Source organism: Carcharodon carcharias, chromosome 1 (assembly GCF_017639515.1).
Source record: "Carcharodon carcharias isolate sCarCar2 chromosome 1, sCarCar2.pri, whole genome shotgun sequence".
Classification (NCBI taxonomy): Eukaryota; Metazoa; Chordata; class Chondrichthyes; order Lamniformes; family Lamnidae; genus Carcharodon; species Carcharodon carcharias.
In genome coordinates, this window is record NC_054467.1 from 143,555,175 (window position 1) to 143,573,448 (window position 18,274).

At 44.4% G+C, this 18,274-nt stretch overlaps 1 protein-coding gene across 6 annotated transcripts in view; it reads right to left on the reverse strand.

The window, feature by feature from the left end:
* The window catches only part of LOC121282359 (BTB/POZ domain-containing protein KCTD8-like), a 346,025-nt gene that overhangs the window by 159,525 nt on the left and 168,226 nt on the right, over positions 1–18,274 (reverse strand). For 2 of the 6 annotated variants that reach the window (XM_041196089.1, XM_041196108.1), the window contains exon 2: positions 16,654–16,664. The exons of the other annotated variants lie outside the window; for them this stretch is intronic. In XM_041196089.1, the coding sequence (XP_041052023.1) occupies positions 16,654–16,664 (11 nt within the window). The remainder of the gene's footprint in view (positions 1–16,653; positions 16,665–18,274) is intronic. 6 annotated transcript variants of the gene reach the window in all.

The following is an 18,274-nucleotide window of genomic DNA, read 5'->3' on the forward strand; positions in this document are numbered from 1 at the left end:
GTGCTGCTTCACCTGAAAGGAGCGTTTTGGCCCTTGGATGGTGAGGAGGGAGGAGGTAAAGGGGCAGGTGTTGCACCTTCTGCATTTGCAAGGGGAGGTGCCATGGGAGGGGGATGAGGTGTTTGGGATAATGGAGGAGTGGACCATGGTATTCGGAAGGAATAGACCCTATGGAATGCCAACAAGGGGGGTGAAGAGAAGATTTGTTTGATGGTGACATCATATTGGAGTTGGCAGAAATGGCGGAGGATGATCCTTTGAATGCAGAGGCTGGTGAGGTGAAAAGCGAAGACAAGGGGGATCCTGTTTTTGTCCATCTACCATTACCCTTTGCTTTCTGTCGCTGAGCCAATTTTGGATCCAACTCGCCACCTTTCCCAGTATTCTGGGGATTTCATTTTTCTGATTATTCTGCCATGTGAGACCTTGTCAAATGTCTTACTGAAATCCAAGTAGATAACATCTACTACACTAACCTCATCATTCCTCCTTGGTACTTGCTCAAAAAATTCTATTAAGTTAGTGAGACACGGTTTTTCCCCTACCAAAACCATGATGACTAACCTTGGGCAATCCCTGCCTTTCTAAGTGACATTTTATCCTGTTTCTCAGAATTGATTCCAATAATTTGCCCAATCCCAAAGTTAGACTGACCAGCTTATAATTTTCTGGCCTATCCCTCACATCCTTTCTAAATATTGATACAATCTGCACAGACATCCACGGCTCTGATACCTCGCCTGTACCCAGTGAAAAATGGAAAATGATCCTCAAAGCATTCATTATTTCTTCCCTGGCTTCCTTTAAAAACCTTTAAAATCCATCCAGCCCTGGTGATTTATCCACCTTCAAGAATGCCAATCCCTTCAGTGCTTCCTCTCACTATGCTTATTGTATCTAATAATTCACACTCTTCCTCCTTATCTAGAATGTCTGCTTGAACCCTGCCCACAGCTTCGATCAGCATCAACATATAAGTTACCATATACATCTCTGATAGGCCCTACCTTTTCCTTAGTTATTCTCTTGCTCTAAATGTACTGGTAAAAATCTTGGGGTTTTCTTTGATTTTACCTGCCAATATTTTTTCATATCCTCTCTTTGCTTTCCCAATTTCCATTTATACTTCACCCCTGTGCTTTCTATACTCCTCTAGGCTTTCTTCAGTATTAAGCTTTTTGTGACAGTCATAAGGTTTATTTTTCTGCTTTATCTTACCCTGTATGCTTCTGGATAACCAGCGGACTATAGATTTGGCAGTATCATCCTTTTTCTTTGTGGAGACATGTCTACACTATGCCCGCAGAATCTCAATTTTGAATACCTCCCACTGATTTGACGCTGTTTTCCCTTCTAGTTAGCTGTATCTAGTCCACTTTCACCAGTTCACCTCTCAGCTTTGTAAAATTTGTCTTCCCCCAATTTAGAACTCTTATTCCTCTTCTATCTTTGCCCTTTTCCAAAATGATGCCAAATCTAACTGTATGCTGGTCACTATCCCAAAATGGTCCCCCGTTGCTACTTCATCCACTTGCCCAGCTTCATTCCCCAAGTCTAAATCTAGAATTCTGTCCCCTCTCTTTGGACTTGTTGTGTGCTGCCTAAAAAAGTTCTCTTGAATGCAGCTGAAGAATTTTGTGCCCTCTGTGTCTTTTACAATGTTCATATCCCAGTTGGTGTTCGGGTAGTTGAAGTCTCCAACTATTACTCCCTCTCTCTATCCTGCCTGAAAACTCTATATCCAGGCATGTTCAGCTGCTATTTTTGCCCCTCCTTAAGCCAAGTTTCCATTATAGTGATGATATCATGCTGTCATGTATCTATCTGCGCCCTCAGCTCATTGGCTTCATTTGCTATACTCCTTGTATTTACATTTACATCTTTTAACATTGCCAAATTCCTGTTCTGTACACTTTTCAACCTGTGCTTCTTCTATCTTTCAGAGTCATTCACTAATTCTCCATCTACTGTTCCCTACTCTATATTTGCCCTCAGGTTCCCAGCCCCCTGCCAATCTAGGTTAAACCCCTCCCCAACAGCACTAGCAAATCTCCCTGCGAGGATACTCATCTCAGTCCTGTTCAGTTGCAGACCTCTCTTCAGTTCCAAAGGAGGGTCATATTGGATTCAAAATGTTAACTCTGTTTCTCTCTCCACCGATGCTGCCAGACCTGCAGAGTTCTTTTCCAACACTTTCTGTTTGAATGTATTTTGGGCCGACACAGATTTTTAGTCTCTCGGAGAATCAAGGGGCGTGTGGATTGGGTGGGAAAGTGGAGTTGAAGCTGAAAATCAGCCATGATAATACTGAATGGCAGAGCAGGCACAATGTCAGTACGGTCCACTCCTGCTCCCATTGCCTATCTTCTTATGTTCTAAACAGCCAGTTCTGACATAATGGGCAAAATATATGGACTCGAGCTTAAATTGCTATGAACACGTACAAGCGTGTTAAAAATGAAAATTATGACATAACTGAAATTAGGACATGTTTTCTAAATTTGGAGAAAATCCCTCAGTATTTATTGGCTTAGGTACAAAATAATGCAGCAGCAGTGGCACATCATATTATGTTATTGAGGTTTGTAATGTGTGAATGAATCACCAAAGGTCATTATTTTGCAAAATCATCTCTAATGCAGTTTAATCCATCTGACCTTTTGTTAGATTTTAGTTATTGCTGCTAGATTATTGATTTTATTCCAAAATGCAGCACAAGCTGTGGTCCTTCAAATGATAATGCAGTATAATTAATTATTGTTTTTAATATGACATGTGAACTATTATCAGTACAAAACAAACATATTGATGATGGGTCAAGTAATTACAATTCAATGTAAGTTATTTACTTTAATTGGCAAGAAGTGAAATGTCACAGATCAGAAGGCTGTAAAACAGATATAGAAGAAAGTGAACCAAACTGAACAAAGGTAAATGAGGGTACATTATTAAGACCAAAAGTACAGTGAATTTGATTGATACTTTCAAGCATGGAAACTGACATCAATCTTGCTCAGACAAACTCACAGCAGCAACAACAATAACGTGCATTTATATAGCAGCTTTAACATCATAAGATGTCCCAAGGTGCTTGACAGGAGCAATCATCAAACAAAAGGTGACTGAGACACATAAGGAGATAATTAGAACAGACAACAAAACTTTGGTCAATCAAGTAGTTTTTAAAGGAACATTTAAAGGAGAGAGATGAAGGGAGATGGAGAGGGTTACGGGGGAAATTCCAGCACTTAGGGCCTAGGGGGTGAAAGCATGGCCACCAATATTGGACAATGACAATTAAATTCGAACAAGAAGCCAGAAATTGATGAGCACTGAGATCTCAATAGGTTGTAGGGCTGGAGAAGACAAGGAAGGATGAAGTCATGGAGGGGTTTGAGCACAAGGATGAGAGCTTTTAAGTTCAATGCATTGTCAGACCAGGAGGCAATGTAAGTTGGCGAACACTGGGGTGATAGGTGAACAGGAATGGAGCGAGTTAGGATTTAGGCAGCAGAGTTTGGATGAGCTAGAATTGATGATGAGTGGAATTTGGGAAGCACAGAGAGCATTGGAAAAGTGAAATACATTACCATTCCTTCACTGTCGCTGGATCGAAACCCTGGAACTCCATCCCTAACCGTACTGTGGATGTACCCAGACCAGTTCAAGAAGCTGGCTCACCACCACAGTTACAGATTATCAACACACAATGACCTTGCTAGTGATGCTCAGATCACATGAATGAATAAAGAAAAACGTTAGAGGTAACATAAATCTATATGAGAGTTTCAGCAGCTGATAGAGTGAGGCAGGGGAGCTCACATTCAATATTACAGAGAAGGGAGTAGATGGCCTTAGAGTAGAGAGGATAAGGTTTAAGAATCTCAGTTCAGGCACGGTGGCACAGTGATTAGCATTGCTGCCTCATAGCTCCAGGGATCCAGGTTCAATTCTAATCTCAGGTGTCTCTCTGTGTAGAGTTTGCATGTTCTCCTTGTGTTTGTGTGGGTTTCCTCCAGGTGCCCAGTTTCCTCCCACTGTCCAAAGACGGGCTGGTTAGGTGGACTGACAACAGTAAATTGCCCCTTGGAGTAAGTATGTGCCCTGTGATGGACTGGCATCCTGTCCTGGGTGTACCCTACTTAACGGCCATTGCCTGTCAGGATAGGCTCCAATTTCCATGACCCTGAATTGGATGAACTGGTTCTAGAAAAGTGAGTGAGTTCAGGGTCACTTAGGTAGGTACAAATAGTCTGGTTCCAACTGAGACAGTGGCCAGAAAGGAAGTTGGAGCCAGTGACTAGAGCAGGGTCTGCAGTGGGGAATGATAACAATTGGCAGAGGTGGCTTTAGATGTGAGGGCGAGAAAATTTTGAAATGTACACATTGGATATTCTACCCAATGTGTTCCTGCCTCTGAGTAATCTTGCTGAGGTGGGGTGAGATTAGCATCAGCTCCCTGCCTGATGGCAGCAGGTAACATTATTATGAATTAAATGGCCACATGGAGGACAATTGGTGACGCTGATGCGATCTTACCAGGAGCAGACTGACCCTTCCCTGAGACCAAAACCCAGAAGGTACAACCCAGTGGTCAATTGGGGACCAGTGAAACCTCCTTCAATTCCGCCCACTCCCTGCAGCCATGGATGCTAAAGAGCAACAGCTGCTGCCACAGGCATTAGATTCTCCTCTGGGGGCCTGGTTAACTGGTCACCTCCAGAAAAATCAGGCAGGTGGGAGGACCTCAAAAAGCATCAGGATCAGGAGCTAGAAGTGGTTCCCAGCCTCCGTTTAAAATCTAAGGCAGTAAGATTCTGCCCAATGACCAGTGACTTTAGTCTTCCAAATATTTAATCGGAGGAAATTTCTACTCATCTAAAGCTAGATGCCAGATAAGCAATGTGAAAAGTCCAAGAAGTTGTAGAGATCAAGGTTGGTGGTAGCAATGTTCCCTCTAGCTTCTAGTTGCTGTGCACTGCCAGCTTGTTGCACTGTGCGGCCCCTTTAAAATCAGCACATATCTTAAAGAGAACATTAATTGTGCACAGCTTGTTTGTCCTCTGCATGACACATTCCTGATTACATGGTCACGCACCCAGGCAGCTTAGAAGGAACAGTGGCTGGGAGTCATCAACCTAAGAGAGCCTTGAACAAAAACAGAATATGTTGGAAAAACTCAGCAGGTCTAACAACATCTGTGCAGAGAATCTGTGGAAAGTTTTTCTTTTCACAGATGCTGTTAGACCTGCTGAGTTTTTCCAGCATTTTCCCTTTTTATTTCAGATTTCCAGCATTCACAGTATTTTGCTTTTATCTTAAGAGAGCCTCGAATCTGATAACCTGTTTTTGGATAATGACACCGAGGGGCTAGATGTCAATAAGAAGTGGGAATGCACCAAAAATAGATCTTTGTGATAGCACGAAGAGAATCCATTGCAGACTATTCTCTGGCAGCAACTGGACAGATAAGAATGGACCCAGGCAAGGACAATCCCATGCAGCCAGACAAATAAAGAGAGGTAAAAGCCAAAAACTGAGGATGCTGGAAATACAAAACAAAAATAAGAACACCTGGAAAAACTCAGCAGGACTGACAGCATCTGCGGAGGGGAACACAGTTAATGTTTCGAGTCTGTATGACTCTTCAACAGAACGAAGGAAAATAAATAAATAAATAAAAATAAAGAGAGGTGCCGGACGATTTAAATAAACTGATTTGATAGAAACTATCTAAATATGAGCAACTGTACAATGTATAACTTTGTGCATCTATATTAATTATGGCTGCAGCAAAAAAATGTAGCAAATTTAGCACCATGTGGTTAATTACTTTGCATAATATTAGTGACATAAAGTGAAAAAGGGGGTTTGTTGGGTTATCTGGCTTTAGTAGTTTGGGAGAGAGTGATTTGTGCTTTTGTGCTTTGTCCTTAACAGTGAGAATTCCAATTCCCAGATTTTTGTGGAGTCTTGGAGACTCTGTGGAGTTTCCAAAATGGTGAGCAGGATTCAAAACTGGAAGCCTCGTTTCCAACAAATCCAATATCTCTAGTGGGAGGAAGGGGGTGGGGCATGATTCACACATGATGGAAACCGAAGCTCAGCAGGCCCTTTGAACTCAGTGCTGAGTTCAAACAGAACCTATTATGGCTGTTGCAAGGGCCTTAATCTGCAGTGCGGGAATCACAAATTTACGGAGTAGATGTAAACATTCTGCATAAGGTCTATATAACTGTCATGACATGAAGTTATTGGAATAGCCAGCCCTTTAAAAATCAAAAAAAGGCTGCAGATATCAGAGTTAATGAACAAAACTCTGTTATAGCAGTTTCAATAGCTGCTGTTGCCATTTCCATAAGGATTCTTTATGACTGCTTGGCTGATTTCCAAAAGCTACAATTATCTCAGCAGGGAGACTCTGAATTCACAATTTGCTTAACAGCTTAAAAAGGCTAAAGGATTAGCCTTCTTTGATGTGGATTATGAATAGAGGTTTGTTTTATTTTATAAGAGAAAAAGCATCTGAGATTTTTTTAAAAAAAGCTTTGAAATGGTTTTCATAAATGGGAGTTTTTTAACTATTGAGCCTGTAAAGAGAAACCTGTATTAGATTTTTAGAAATTTATTTTACTTAATCTCCACGTGGCTCCTGAGGTGTGCCCAGGATGGATACTGAGTGTACTGGCATGAGTTGACATGAATTGCCATAGAGGGTATAAAGGGCCATGGGGGAATGTGTGGGTGGTTAGGGGGTGAGGGCTAGAAGATCTAAAACATTATAACACAACGGGGATGAAGCCCCACAGAACCAAGGTCGTTCTAACTAGCTCATCTCATCACTTGGCTGATCCCATGGTCGTCTCCGCTCTGCTTTTGCGGTCGGCTAGGCCTGACTCTATGCTGCACCCATTACCTCCCCGTCTCCCGCCTCAAGTGAAGACCACAACATTCTTACTGAGGCAGGTATGGTGAACCGGGAAATTTTTCAAATTGAACTGCCCGCAGGAACGGAAAATCCGGGCCCAAGGATGGACAAAGTATGAGTGTTACCTTGTTTGTGGAGGTGTGGTGTTGGTGCTGGTGCCAGAGTGCACAGTTCACTGTTGGTAGTTTGGGATGTTGAAGACACATGTTTTGTTGTTTTCAGTGTAGATTATTTTCAGTTGTTAAGGGTTCATTGGCTTTTTCCTGTGTAGATTTGTTCCTTTTTAATCATTTTCCTCCTCCATTTCTGAACTGGCTTCTGAAGATAGCTTTGAGTTGTATGCTATGGTAATTGAAGCAATATTTCTGTATTATGCAGGACCCATCTCTTTCTGACAGGCTCTGCACAGCAGACTATATTCTGGATACCAAGCACAGTATTTTCTTTGCTTAAAAGATTTACAGTGGGATTTCTGTCAGTACAGTGAGGTGCTGTCACATAAAATTAGTTGCTGTTTCAGTCTGTTCAATTAGTTACATAACATTATAATTGAATTAGCATTTCCAGGTATAGAGCGTTTGAGGTCATTCATTTCCTTAAATATATAACAGACAAGCTGAAAAACATTGCACTAAAATTTGCCAACAGAATAGAAACTAATTTGTGGAAATAAATATAAAACATATAACAGAAGGAGTTATTTTATTCATTGATAAATGTGATTTTTTTATGTTTGTAGGGCTTTACTGCAGTACTTAATTTGACTTGAAAGTCATTCTACATAAACTGACCTAATTAAAATATCCAGCCACAGGCCCACCATTAGTATGCGTGCAGCCCAGTATTGGTTGACCTCATAGCTTACTTCCAAGATAACATGGACTAAATAGGGAACAATTTGATTCATTACTAACATCTACTTTATTTCACTACTTCTAGGCAGGCATGATTTCCAACATATTCATTTTAAACGTACAATAACTTAGTTTCAAAATTACAGTCTAACAACTGTAATTTCACATCATACTAACAGAAAATTCAATTCTAGAGTTTATCAATTCCAGGGTTCAGTAAAATTACCTTTTTGTAATTCATATGACAATGCAACAGCTAGCAATCATTTACATTCTGTTTAAGTCTATAGCCTCAATGATATTAGTGCATGCAACTTTTTATCAGAACTTTGAAAAATTTGAAAAGTTCAGTCTTGCACACCAGATGCTGATTTCTCTTCTGGAGTTTCCTTCTTTCCTGGTTCATTAAGAGATTTGTTTTCCTGATATGCAGCTATCTCCTCATATTGTTAATTTTTTTAAAATGCTAACGTGAATCCAAACGAATAGGTAACAATTAGATTACTCTAATACAGACTTCTGGGGTGGGATCTTACCACCTTAGTCTCTGCCTCATTGGCGGGACCATTTTCGGGTTTGGAATCTGACTCTCTGGGCAGCACACCTGACAGTTGTCCTTGCCAGAGCAAACCAATTATCGTCCTACCTCCTGGCTCCCTGATTAATCAGGGAGGGAGGGCAGGATGACAGATCCATTCTGTCAAAGGAAAGATTTCTAATTAAAGGGACCAAGGCATGTATCAACAGTTCACCAGCACTTTTAGGCTGCAGCAACCGCAGGAATGGAGAGAAAACCTGGGAAGGCTGCTCCTAGTGCCTGCCACTCTTACCTGGAGGTCGTGCTGTGGGATCTGAGGGACTTTAGTGAAGGGAGCTCTTCCAGGGATAGGAGGAAAAGGACAAACTCTCCATCCAAGCAGATGTGCATGGAAGTGGCTGAGGAAAACAACAGCAACAGTGTGGTTCTTCCAACCTGGAGACAGTGCAGCAATGGGATCTAGAACCTCAGGAGGGCAGGAACATTGAGTGGCATAACACTTTCAGGTGCTTAGTCGAACACTAACTTTCCCAGCATTTTCCTGCACAGCACTCCTTAGAGCAACACACCTTGCACCTGCACTCATTCCTCTCTCTCCAGGCCCGTCCTCACATCCCCATCTCAACAGCCAACATTCACACTCACCTTCTGACTCTTGCCCTCATAGTTCCCTCCACAAATGTTGAAGGATATATGTCCTTCCCTCCTCTCCTCCTCTCCCATACAAGCATTTACAAACAACCACAACTCTGCTTTCTCACCTCGCAGGAAAAGAGAGAACACAACTAGGTGAATGGCAGAAAACTTGGACAATATTTGGGCCATTGGTGGTGGCAGAGGGCAAGGGGTTGTCTCTTCAGTATCAGGCACCTTGATGGTCACAGGCAATGTATGCCATCTGGTCCACTGGGAAAAAGCTCTTATTCCAGGAGCCTGCAGCTGTCAGCCGCAACTTGCTGTAAGAGCCTGATCTTCCTGAGGCACTGATGTTCACACATGAGGAGAGAGTTGATTGCCTGCCTGTAGCCCCTGTATTGGTGGTCTCACCTCCTTCCAACTGCATCTTGGTGTCCATCCCCTCTCCCCTGTGGAGAGGCATGTGGCTGATTGCTGCTGCAAGTATAGCTCCTATTGCTGTGGAGCAGTTGGCAGTGGTCTGGTCTCTGCTTTTGAACCTCATCTGAGGTATAAGGTGGACCTGCATAAGTTGGCCTCTTGCCATGATGAAGTATGGCAGTAGGGAAGTGCAGCTAATGCTGGGTGAAGCGCAAGACAGATAAAGTGCCTTCCAACCAATTGACAATCACCAGCAATCTCTCATTGGCCAAGATTGGAGCTCTTCAGTGTAACTGATCAAAGACTTTATTGCTGGTCAGTTTCACTGAAGAAGCTCTCCCACTGTGCACTTCACAGAATCACACAATGCCTTCGGCCCATCGAGACTGTACTGACATGTGAGAAACACCTGACCTACCCACCTAACCCCATTTACCAGCACTTAGCCCACAGCCTTGAATGTTATGACGTGCCAAGTGCTCATCCAAGTACTTTTTAAAGGATGTGAGGCAACCCGCCTCCACCACCCTCCCAGGCAGTGCATTCCAGACTGTCACCGTCCTCTGGGTAAAAAAGTTTTTCCTCACATCCCCCCCAAACTCCTGTCCCTCACCTTAAACTTATGTGACTGTCCTTCAACTAAGGTGAACAGCTGCTCCTTATCCACCCTGTCCATACCCCTCATAATCTTGTACACCTCGATCAGGTCGCCCCTCAGTCTTCTCTGCTCCAATGAAAACAACCCAAGTCTATCCAACCTCTCTTCATAGCTTATATGTTTCATCCCAGGCAACATCCTGGTGAATCTCCTCTGCACCAGTGCAATCACATCCTTGCCTCGGTGACCCTGACAAGTTGTTGACAGCTTGGGAAACATGTTCCATGGCTTGAAAATCCAGGATTCATGGCAAAAGATCCTCATAATTGGCTTCTTAACAACCTCAACAACTACTTAATTACTTTGCTGACAGAACCAGCGGTGCTTCCCACTCTCCTTCACCCCACCCCAGGGAAAGCCGCCAGAGGCAGGATCACAATGGGATGCCATCTGCACATCAATTTCTGGAACTTCCACATCCTTGCCCATGAACCTGCCCCCAATGGCCTGGGAAAATGTTGTCCCTAATATCTATGTAAACAATTTTTATTTTTACACTCAAAAATGCCGAACATCAGAGGCAAAATGAGCAGGCACATTGTATGCTGCTAGACCCTGTCAACAGGAAATTAGAGTTGTAAAGATGGGGTAATGCATGGCAAAATGAATCTCTAAGCCATGTTTGGCTTTCCACCCGCCCAAGTCAGTTGAAAACTGATAAGGAGGAATGGGGCATCTCTGCTATAAATTCATTCAATCATGCAAAAGATGCACACCTAACTCATTTTACTTGTTAAAGCATGACTATTTCCCAAATTGATTAGAATTGTTCCTAGTGGAGCAATTGTTACTTCTACCTACTCTGCAGAAAAGAAAAATGAATAGCCAAGTATGTTGTCTGTAAACCAGCTATTTGATGGATTCATTTATCATGATTCTGGTTAAAGTCAACAGGCAAGTGATAAATTGCTTTCCAGAAGTAATTTATGGTCACAATACAATAGGCTAGATAATGTCGTGGTGATTCTTCCCCAAAATTAGTCAGAAAAAACACATTTTTATGTTTTTTTTCCCTTATTATATTCTCTCCCATTTATTGAATCTAAACAGATTCAACAAACTGAAGTTGAAATAAAGTTTCAGATATACTTTGTCTATACTTCTAAAGTGTGCAACAAAAATGGAGTTGCCCTAACTTGAAGTGGGTAAAACAGAGTCAAGAGTAAGAAAGAAGAGGAATCTGATTTGTAGAGGAGAGCTTTCTTGATCATATGTCTCCAGTCTGACAAAAAAAGGGAAGCAGTGTTGGATCTGCTTCTAAGAAATGAAGTAGGGCAAGTGGAGTATGCTACAGTTGAACACCTGGCTAACAATGACCACAACATGATTCAGTTTCAATTCTGGAAAGAGACTGAATATATAGAAGGCAAAAACGCTCAACTTGGGAAGAGCTAATTTCAATGATTTAAGAGGGCAATTGCAAAGTAAAGCAGTAACTGAGCAATGAAGCACATTCAAGGGAGATATATTTCAAATACAAATTGGGCATTTCCTTTGAAGGGAAAAGTTAGAGAATCCTAATTTAATACATCCTGGATGACAAAAGAAATAAAAGTTAAAATAAAGCTTGAAAGGGGGGTTTATGATAAATGCCCAGAACAAGATTCAATTAATAACTGTGAAAGTTAAGGAATGGAAAGGAAGGATGGGTGAAGGATAAAGTAAACGCTTCACTTTAACCTGAGTTATTCAAGGAGACCCAGCATTAATTTGTTAAAGGCAACTTGATTGAGTTGTTTGATGAGTTAATAGAGAAGGTTGATCATAGTAGTGTAGTAGATGTTGTTTTTATGGACTTCCGGATGGCATTTGACAAAGTGCCATACACCCTGTTTGGTGCCTTAGTTTTAGTCAGATCAATAAGGAGATTCCTTGGGTACCAAAGTCCTGAATAAATCATCACTACCCAAAAAGGCCTGAATTACTTCTAAAGTCCAGTTTAGGACCAGTTTTTATCAATTCCACTTTGTTTACCTGATGCTTCTCTACCCCATCCCCTCCAGTTTACCCTACATACTTTCTTTGAAAGCCCACTGTGGCACTTTTCTGGATTTGCCGTGAGCCCAAATATCCTTCAGCTGTCTACTTTACGTAAATCTGAACCCCATTCTGTACTATTGATGATGATGTCACCCAAATATGCCACTGCATACCCAGAACGAACCTCAATATTTGGTCCATGAGTCTTTGGAAGGTGATTGAAGAACCATGCAATCAGGAATTCACCAAGGCCCTTAGACAGCACTTTCCAAGCCCACGACCACTACCATCTCGAAGGACAAGGGCAGCAAAAAGATGGGAACACCACCACCTGGAAGTTCTCCTTCAAGTCACTCACCATCCTGACTTGGAAATATATCACTGTTCCTTCACTGTCGCTGGGTCAAAATACTGGAACTCCCTTCCTAACAGCACTGTGGGAGTACCTACACCACACAGACTGCAGTTGTCCAAGAAGGCAGCTCGCCACCACCTTCTCAAGGGTAACTAGGGATGGGCAATAAATGCTGGCCCAGCCAGCCAAACCCACATCCCATGACTGAATTTTTAAAAATGCTGTGACAATGTACGCTTCTAGCCCCTCAAGAGCCGCAAAAAGATTTTTCTTTCTCACAGATTCTATGAAAGTGATCTGCCAGTACCTTTTAGGAAGATTCAATGTACTAAGATAATTGGCTGTCCCTAATCTCTCAATCAACTCATTCATCGATGGGTAACCATTGAATTTGGATACCATTCCAAAGGTCAGATTTTAGAACAAAAACAATGAGGCTGCACCATTCGCAATTAACCTAGTATCAAAATCCTCTTAATCTCCTAGTTGGCCTTCCTTTGTTTGGCTTCTGGGACATTGTAAAATCTGGGTGATGAAACTAGGTCACGCCTCATCATCTTTGGTCAAGAACAACACTGTTCTAATCCACAATGTACTGAGCATGCCTATATTGATCCTCAGTCAGTTCATTAGAGAGGTGAGATATTCTTTGTACCTTATGGATAAGGGCCCCTCACAATTCTTCCATCATTGAGAGACTCTTTCTCTCTCACAGCATGGCTTCAGGAGATTCACATGGTATATATACTCAGGTTTCCTTCTCTGAGATCGTCGAATCTTATTGTTCACCAGATCTCTGTAACCTCGTAAGCTCCCTGCCATCATGCAAGTATCTTGTTTTCAATTGGGGAGACAGTGACATGGTTGCTTGGTGAGAACTTCCTGACCACAGCCTCTATTGTACAGGGTTCCTTAGTTTTCCTGGGTCTTCTTTAAAGGAATCACCATTATGGGCATAACCACCTTGATCTGGTTGCTCTTCTTCACTATGTGTTCAACAATATTTTTAGATGAACTGTTTTGTTCCTCCCATTCCTCTTTAGTAATGTTGTGAATTCAATGTGGCTAGTGCCCATATATCAGCTCAAACAGGGAAAGTCCTGTAGAGGACTGCAGCAACTCCTTAACAGCAGGAATGAGATACAGCAGTCAGATATCCCAGTTTCCTTATCCTAAAGCTTTTTTTTTTAAATGCTTGACAGTTCTATTGGACCTCTTGAAAATGTGATCAGGTTGAGGATGGTACACAGACATCCCTAGACTCTTAATGTTGAGCAGAGTGCAAAGGTCTTTCATCTGTTCAGATATAGAGGGAGTCTTTGGACATTTGGGATCTTTACCCAGAAGAACATTCTTACCAATTCACCTGCTAAAATTTGAGACCCGGTGTTACTTAGTGGAATCCCCTTTGGATGACTTCTGGTATTATCAATGACCATGCAGATATATTGGAGTCCTAATGCTGGGTGACTCCATTAAGTCCATGGCAATCCTTTCAAAGGGCACCTTAATTATTGACTCCTGAGGCAGAATTTTCACCTCAGTGGGTGGTCGTGCACCCAACCCACTTGAGTGTGAAATGATACGCAATGACGTTGGGTGAGCGTCCTGACGCCAATGTGAAGTCATGCAATAGTTCAGTCGGTGGGCGTGCGCTGGAGTCGGCAGTGTGCCCGCTCACAATTTAAAGGCCTAATAAGGCCATTGAAGTATTAATTAATTTAAATTTTTCACTGCCCATCCAACGCTATGGTTGGTGGGCAGGCAAAACAAAAAGGCCAAGCGGCCTTTACACTTTTTAGTAAACTCATCCATGGGCAGGACGAGGTTTCCAACAACAAATAAAAACAAAATAAAAACTTTTACATCTCATTCATAACATGTCCCTGCTCATGTGCCAGAGTCACTTGAGGGGACATGTTTTCAGCACTTAAAAATTCTTTATTTTTGTTTTTCAGAACTCTTCATCTTCATGAGGCAGCTCTGTGCCTCAGCGAGCTTTTCCAGTGTGCACCCGTGCGCATATGCGAAGTTCCCCACTCGCCCTCCTCCTCCCCTGGACAGGCAGCGCTGAGCGCTGCCACTCACATTTCATGCTGAGCGGGACTTGATTGGCCCGCCAGCGTGAAATCGCGGTCCGGCCCCAATCACAGGTGGCTGTTGGCTTCCCAAAAATTCCTGGAGTGTGATAGTGAAACCTGGATCCACATTGCTGACCCAAATGACAAGAGGTACAAAATAATGTACTTCATGTCCAGAAGAACTGCTTCAACAGCCTCTCCAGAGAATTCCTCCTTCCCAGATGTTTGTGGACCAAGAGAAGGACTGCTCTTCTATGCGTCCATGACATCATGCAGCAATTGCTGTGCTTCCTCCCGATGCCCAGCACATTTTATCGAGAAAGGTAATTTTTAACTAGCTCATCCCAGGGCTATTTGTTTTACCCTCAATAGGATGCCCATTTATTACTCCTATTTCTTGTTTCATGCTTTGCACGCCTGGTTTATTTATCTGCTCTCACTGAAAGTATGCATATCCAATTCCTAGCGATTTATCCCACCCTTGGACCCGTACTAAAACTTGGGCACCACTATTCCACTTCCAATTGCGTTTTTTAAAAATAAAATTATTTATAAGATTTGTGTGTCTGTGGCAAGGCTGGCATTTGTTGTTCATTCCTAATTGCCTTTGAGAAGGTGGCAATGAGCTGCCTTCTTAAATGGCTGAAGTCTGTGTAGTTGTAGATTTACAGTCCTGTTAGAGAGGGAGTTCCTGGATTTTGACACTGAAAAAATGGCGTTAGAGGGAAGAATTTTCCACATGTTGGGTGGGCCATGCGGGAGTGGGTGTGGACCTAATTGCCGCCCATGATTGGGTCCGTGTCACCACTTTGAACGGGAGGGCCAATTAAGGCCACCCAGCATAATTCATGACTCCCGTGGATAGCGGGTGTGGGCGGGCGTGCACAGACCACCAGGCCCAATGGCAACCCAGCGGCCTGTTTAAATGAAGGCCTGGCAGCCTCAGAAAGGCTGCTCACAATGGCTGGGAGAAGAACACAGCAGAGGGGAAATGTTGGTGACGCAAGTCCAGAGGGTAGGCCAGTGGGGCAGTGTGCCCCTCGTTTTTCCGACAAGTGCCTAGCTATCCTTCTGGAGGAGATGGCAGCATGACGCGAGGTCCTTCTTCTGGGATGGGAGGTGGAGGCCTCCGCAACTGACCAAACGTGTGTGTGGGAGGAGGTGGCCGAGAGTGTGAGCTCCCATGATGTGGTGCGGCGCACATGGGTTCAGTGCCGCAAAAGGTTCAATGATCTCCTACACTCAAGAAGGGTGAGTACTATGTTGCCTCAAGTCACTTAATGCAGCTCCCCACCCAGCAACTCTGAGTACAGTAATGTCATTGAATCCCACATGGCATGGATCCCTCGCTGGGTGTGACAGCAGATATTGCCCATGTCCAGTCCACCCTGAGAGGGTTGAGCTAGGATGTGTTCTGCATCCTCAGCATGTGTGACACTGACACCCAGAGTATAGAATGGGGTTGAAAGTCAAGAATCTGCACCTAGACAGAGTGCTGGAACTGGGAAGTATGTCAAAGTCAGGGTGCTAACATGCTGGGAGTGGAGCTTCCAGCTGGTGGGGTACTAAACCACCTTCTGGTGTTTGCACTCCACATGCTTGTGCCTTCTTGCTTAGGAAAGTGACACCTTGTGGTGCCACGTGTGAAGGAGGCAGTATTTTGGCAATGGAGTGGGTCAGCCCTGGCTTGTTTGGGTGAGTATGTGGCAGCTGCGGGGTGACGAAGAGCTGGAGTCCTGCAATGCCTCACTCTGGCTGGGTTGGCAGGGATGCGATGGGAATTCAGGTGCAGGCTGGACTAATCAATGCTCCTCTCTCCTTTTCAGGAAAAGACTGCGCACAATTCCGCAAAGTGGATGAGGACTGGTAGAGGGCAGACCCGGTTGGCCATCCTAACGGCTTTTGAGCAGTAGGCCATGGATCTGGAGAGGAGCCATGCCCCCAAGTCCACCGGTGGTGGTGAGGCTGGGGTGCCACAGGGAGGTGTGTTTGGCGAGCACTCAGGTCACCATGTGTGTCCCTGCAACCATGACACTGCTGAATGCTCCACGACTGAAGTTAGCAACATGGATTTACCCTTGATTAAGGAAGGATGAGCGCGTAATGATCCAGCATGCAAGTTGACATTGTCTCTGCAATGTAACTAATCAAATGCTCCCTTCTTCCTTTCAGCATCACCGGAGCAGGGCCAGAAGGAGAAGACAGAGGGCCCACCTCTCACCCTTGAGGCACCAGAGCAAATGCACTCACCAGCATCACACCATCTCAGTCAGGCAGGCACCAGTGCAGATACTAGCACCTTGGTGGGAATTAGATCTTCGGCTACTGTCCCGGGGCTCGGCGGTGAGGGTACTCACTTGAGGTGCTTACAGAGACAAAGAGTGCCCAGGGAGCCGGCAGTTGGAGGACTTTTGGGGACCAGGTACATGCTCGGTCGGTGGCTGATGATGTGCTGTTGGAGTTGTCCATGAGGCAGCGAATGTTGGAAGTGCAACAGGGTATGCGGGACAATCTGGCAGAGATACATGAGGCTATGCATAGCATGGTGCCTGTGCTGGAGGAGTCCACGCAGAGCATTATCCACGCAATGAGCCTCATGGCCAAGCGCCATGCTTCCTCCATGGAGAGAGTGGCGACTCTCGTGGAGAGGGGTCTCCAGAAGACCAATCAGGGCCTCCTGGGGTTGCCCTTGGACCTGTAAGCCCTCACAGCAGCATTGGCCTTAGCACATCAGTGCCAGTCTGGGAGATGGTTTGGGCACCAAGTATCCAAGCTTGGTGCCCATCCATCTACGGTTAGCAGGGAGGTCCAAAGCGACCTCATGTTGGCACAGCAGCTGCCTGTCATCTCTGCGGGCACCTCTCAGGACGTTCCAGGTGAGGGCAGCAGCTCCTCTACCCCTCTGTGGCATCCAATGAGGCTGCAGCGACTGAGGAGAAGCCAGCTGCGGGACTGGCCGCTCCCTCCCAGGCGAGGCCATCAAATGCTCTATGGGCCAGAGGATGTCCACCAAGGTCATCGAGGCCAACAGGACAGCACAGTGAGCAGGCTGTCTCAGATACCAGTGCCAGTGAGGAGACAGCACACAGAGGTAGCACCCATAAGTGTAAATTTAAGGCACCTTAGGCACACCTTGGGTTTCTCACTAGTGTTTTTATGTTGGCCCACTGTAGTTTCTGGGAGACTGGATGTGATGTCCAACACCGTTTTTGTTTTGCTTTATGAAGTTACATTTGTTCCCTCAATACATTTTGACATGTTGCCATGCCTCAGGGTGATTCCTTACTTCTGCAAGTGGACGGGAAGCCATGATGTTATGTGTGAGTTGTTTGACATTGAGCTTTATTGAAAAGGGCCTTAATTAATGTTAGTATCCAGGCTGATTTAGCACTCAGGTATCGAGTGTGGAGTCTGTAGCCCTGGCATGTGTTGAAGGTCCATCTATGGTGTGCTAGCTGAAGGTTCATTCAATTAAAGCCTCCCATGTGTCCCTGGAGTGTGCCTGGGTCAGCGTCTACCCTCTCAGCGTTCTCCTGTGCGTGCTCATCCTCGGACTCACTGCTGGACTCATCGTGTGCAGTCGGAGTAACTGCATCCATGTCTTCCTCATCCACTGCTTCGCCCCTTTCCAGTGTCAGATTGTGGAGAGTGCACATTGCAACCACTATCAGCGACACACGATCTGGGGGGTACTGGAGTGCGCCCCCTGAGCGGTCCAGGCATCGGAAGTGCATTTGAGAAGACCAATGGTTCTCTGCACCATAGCCCTTGTGGAGGTGTAGCTCCTATTGTACCCCCGCTCAGCCTCTGTTCATGGATGGCAC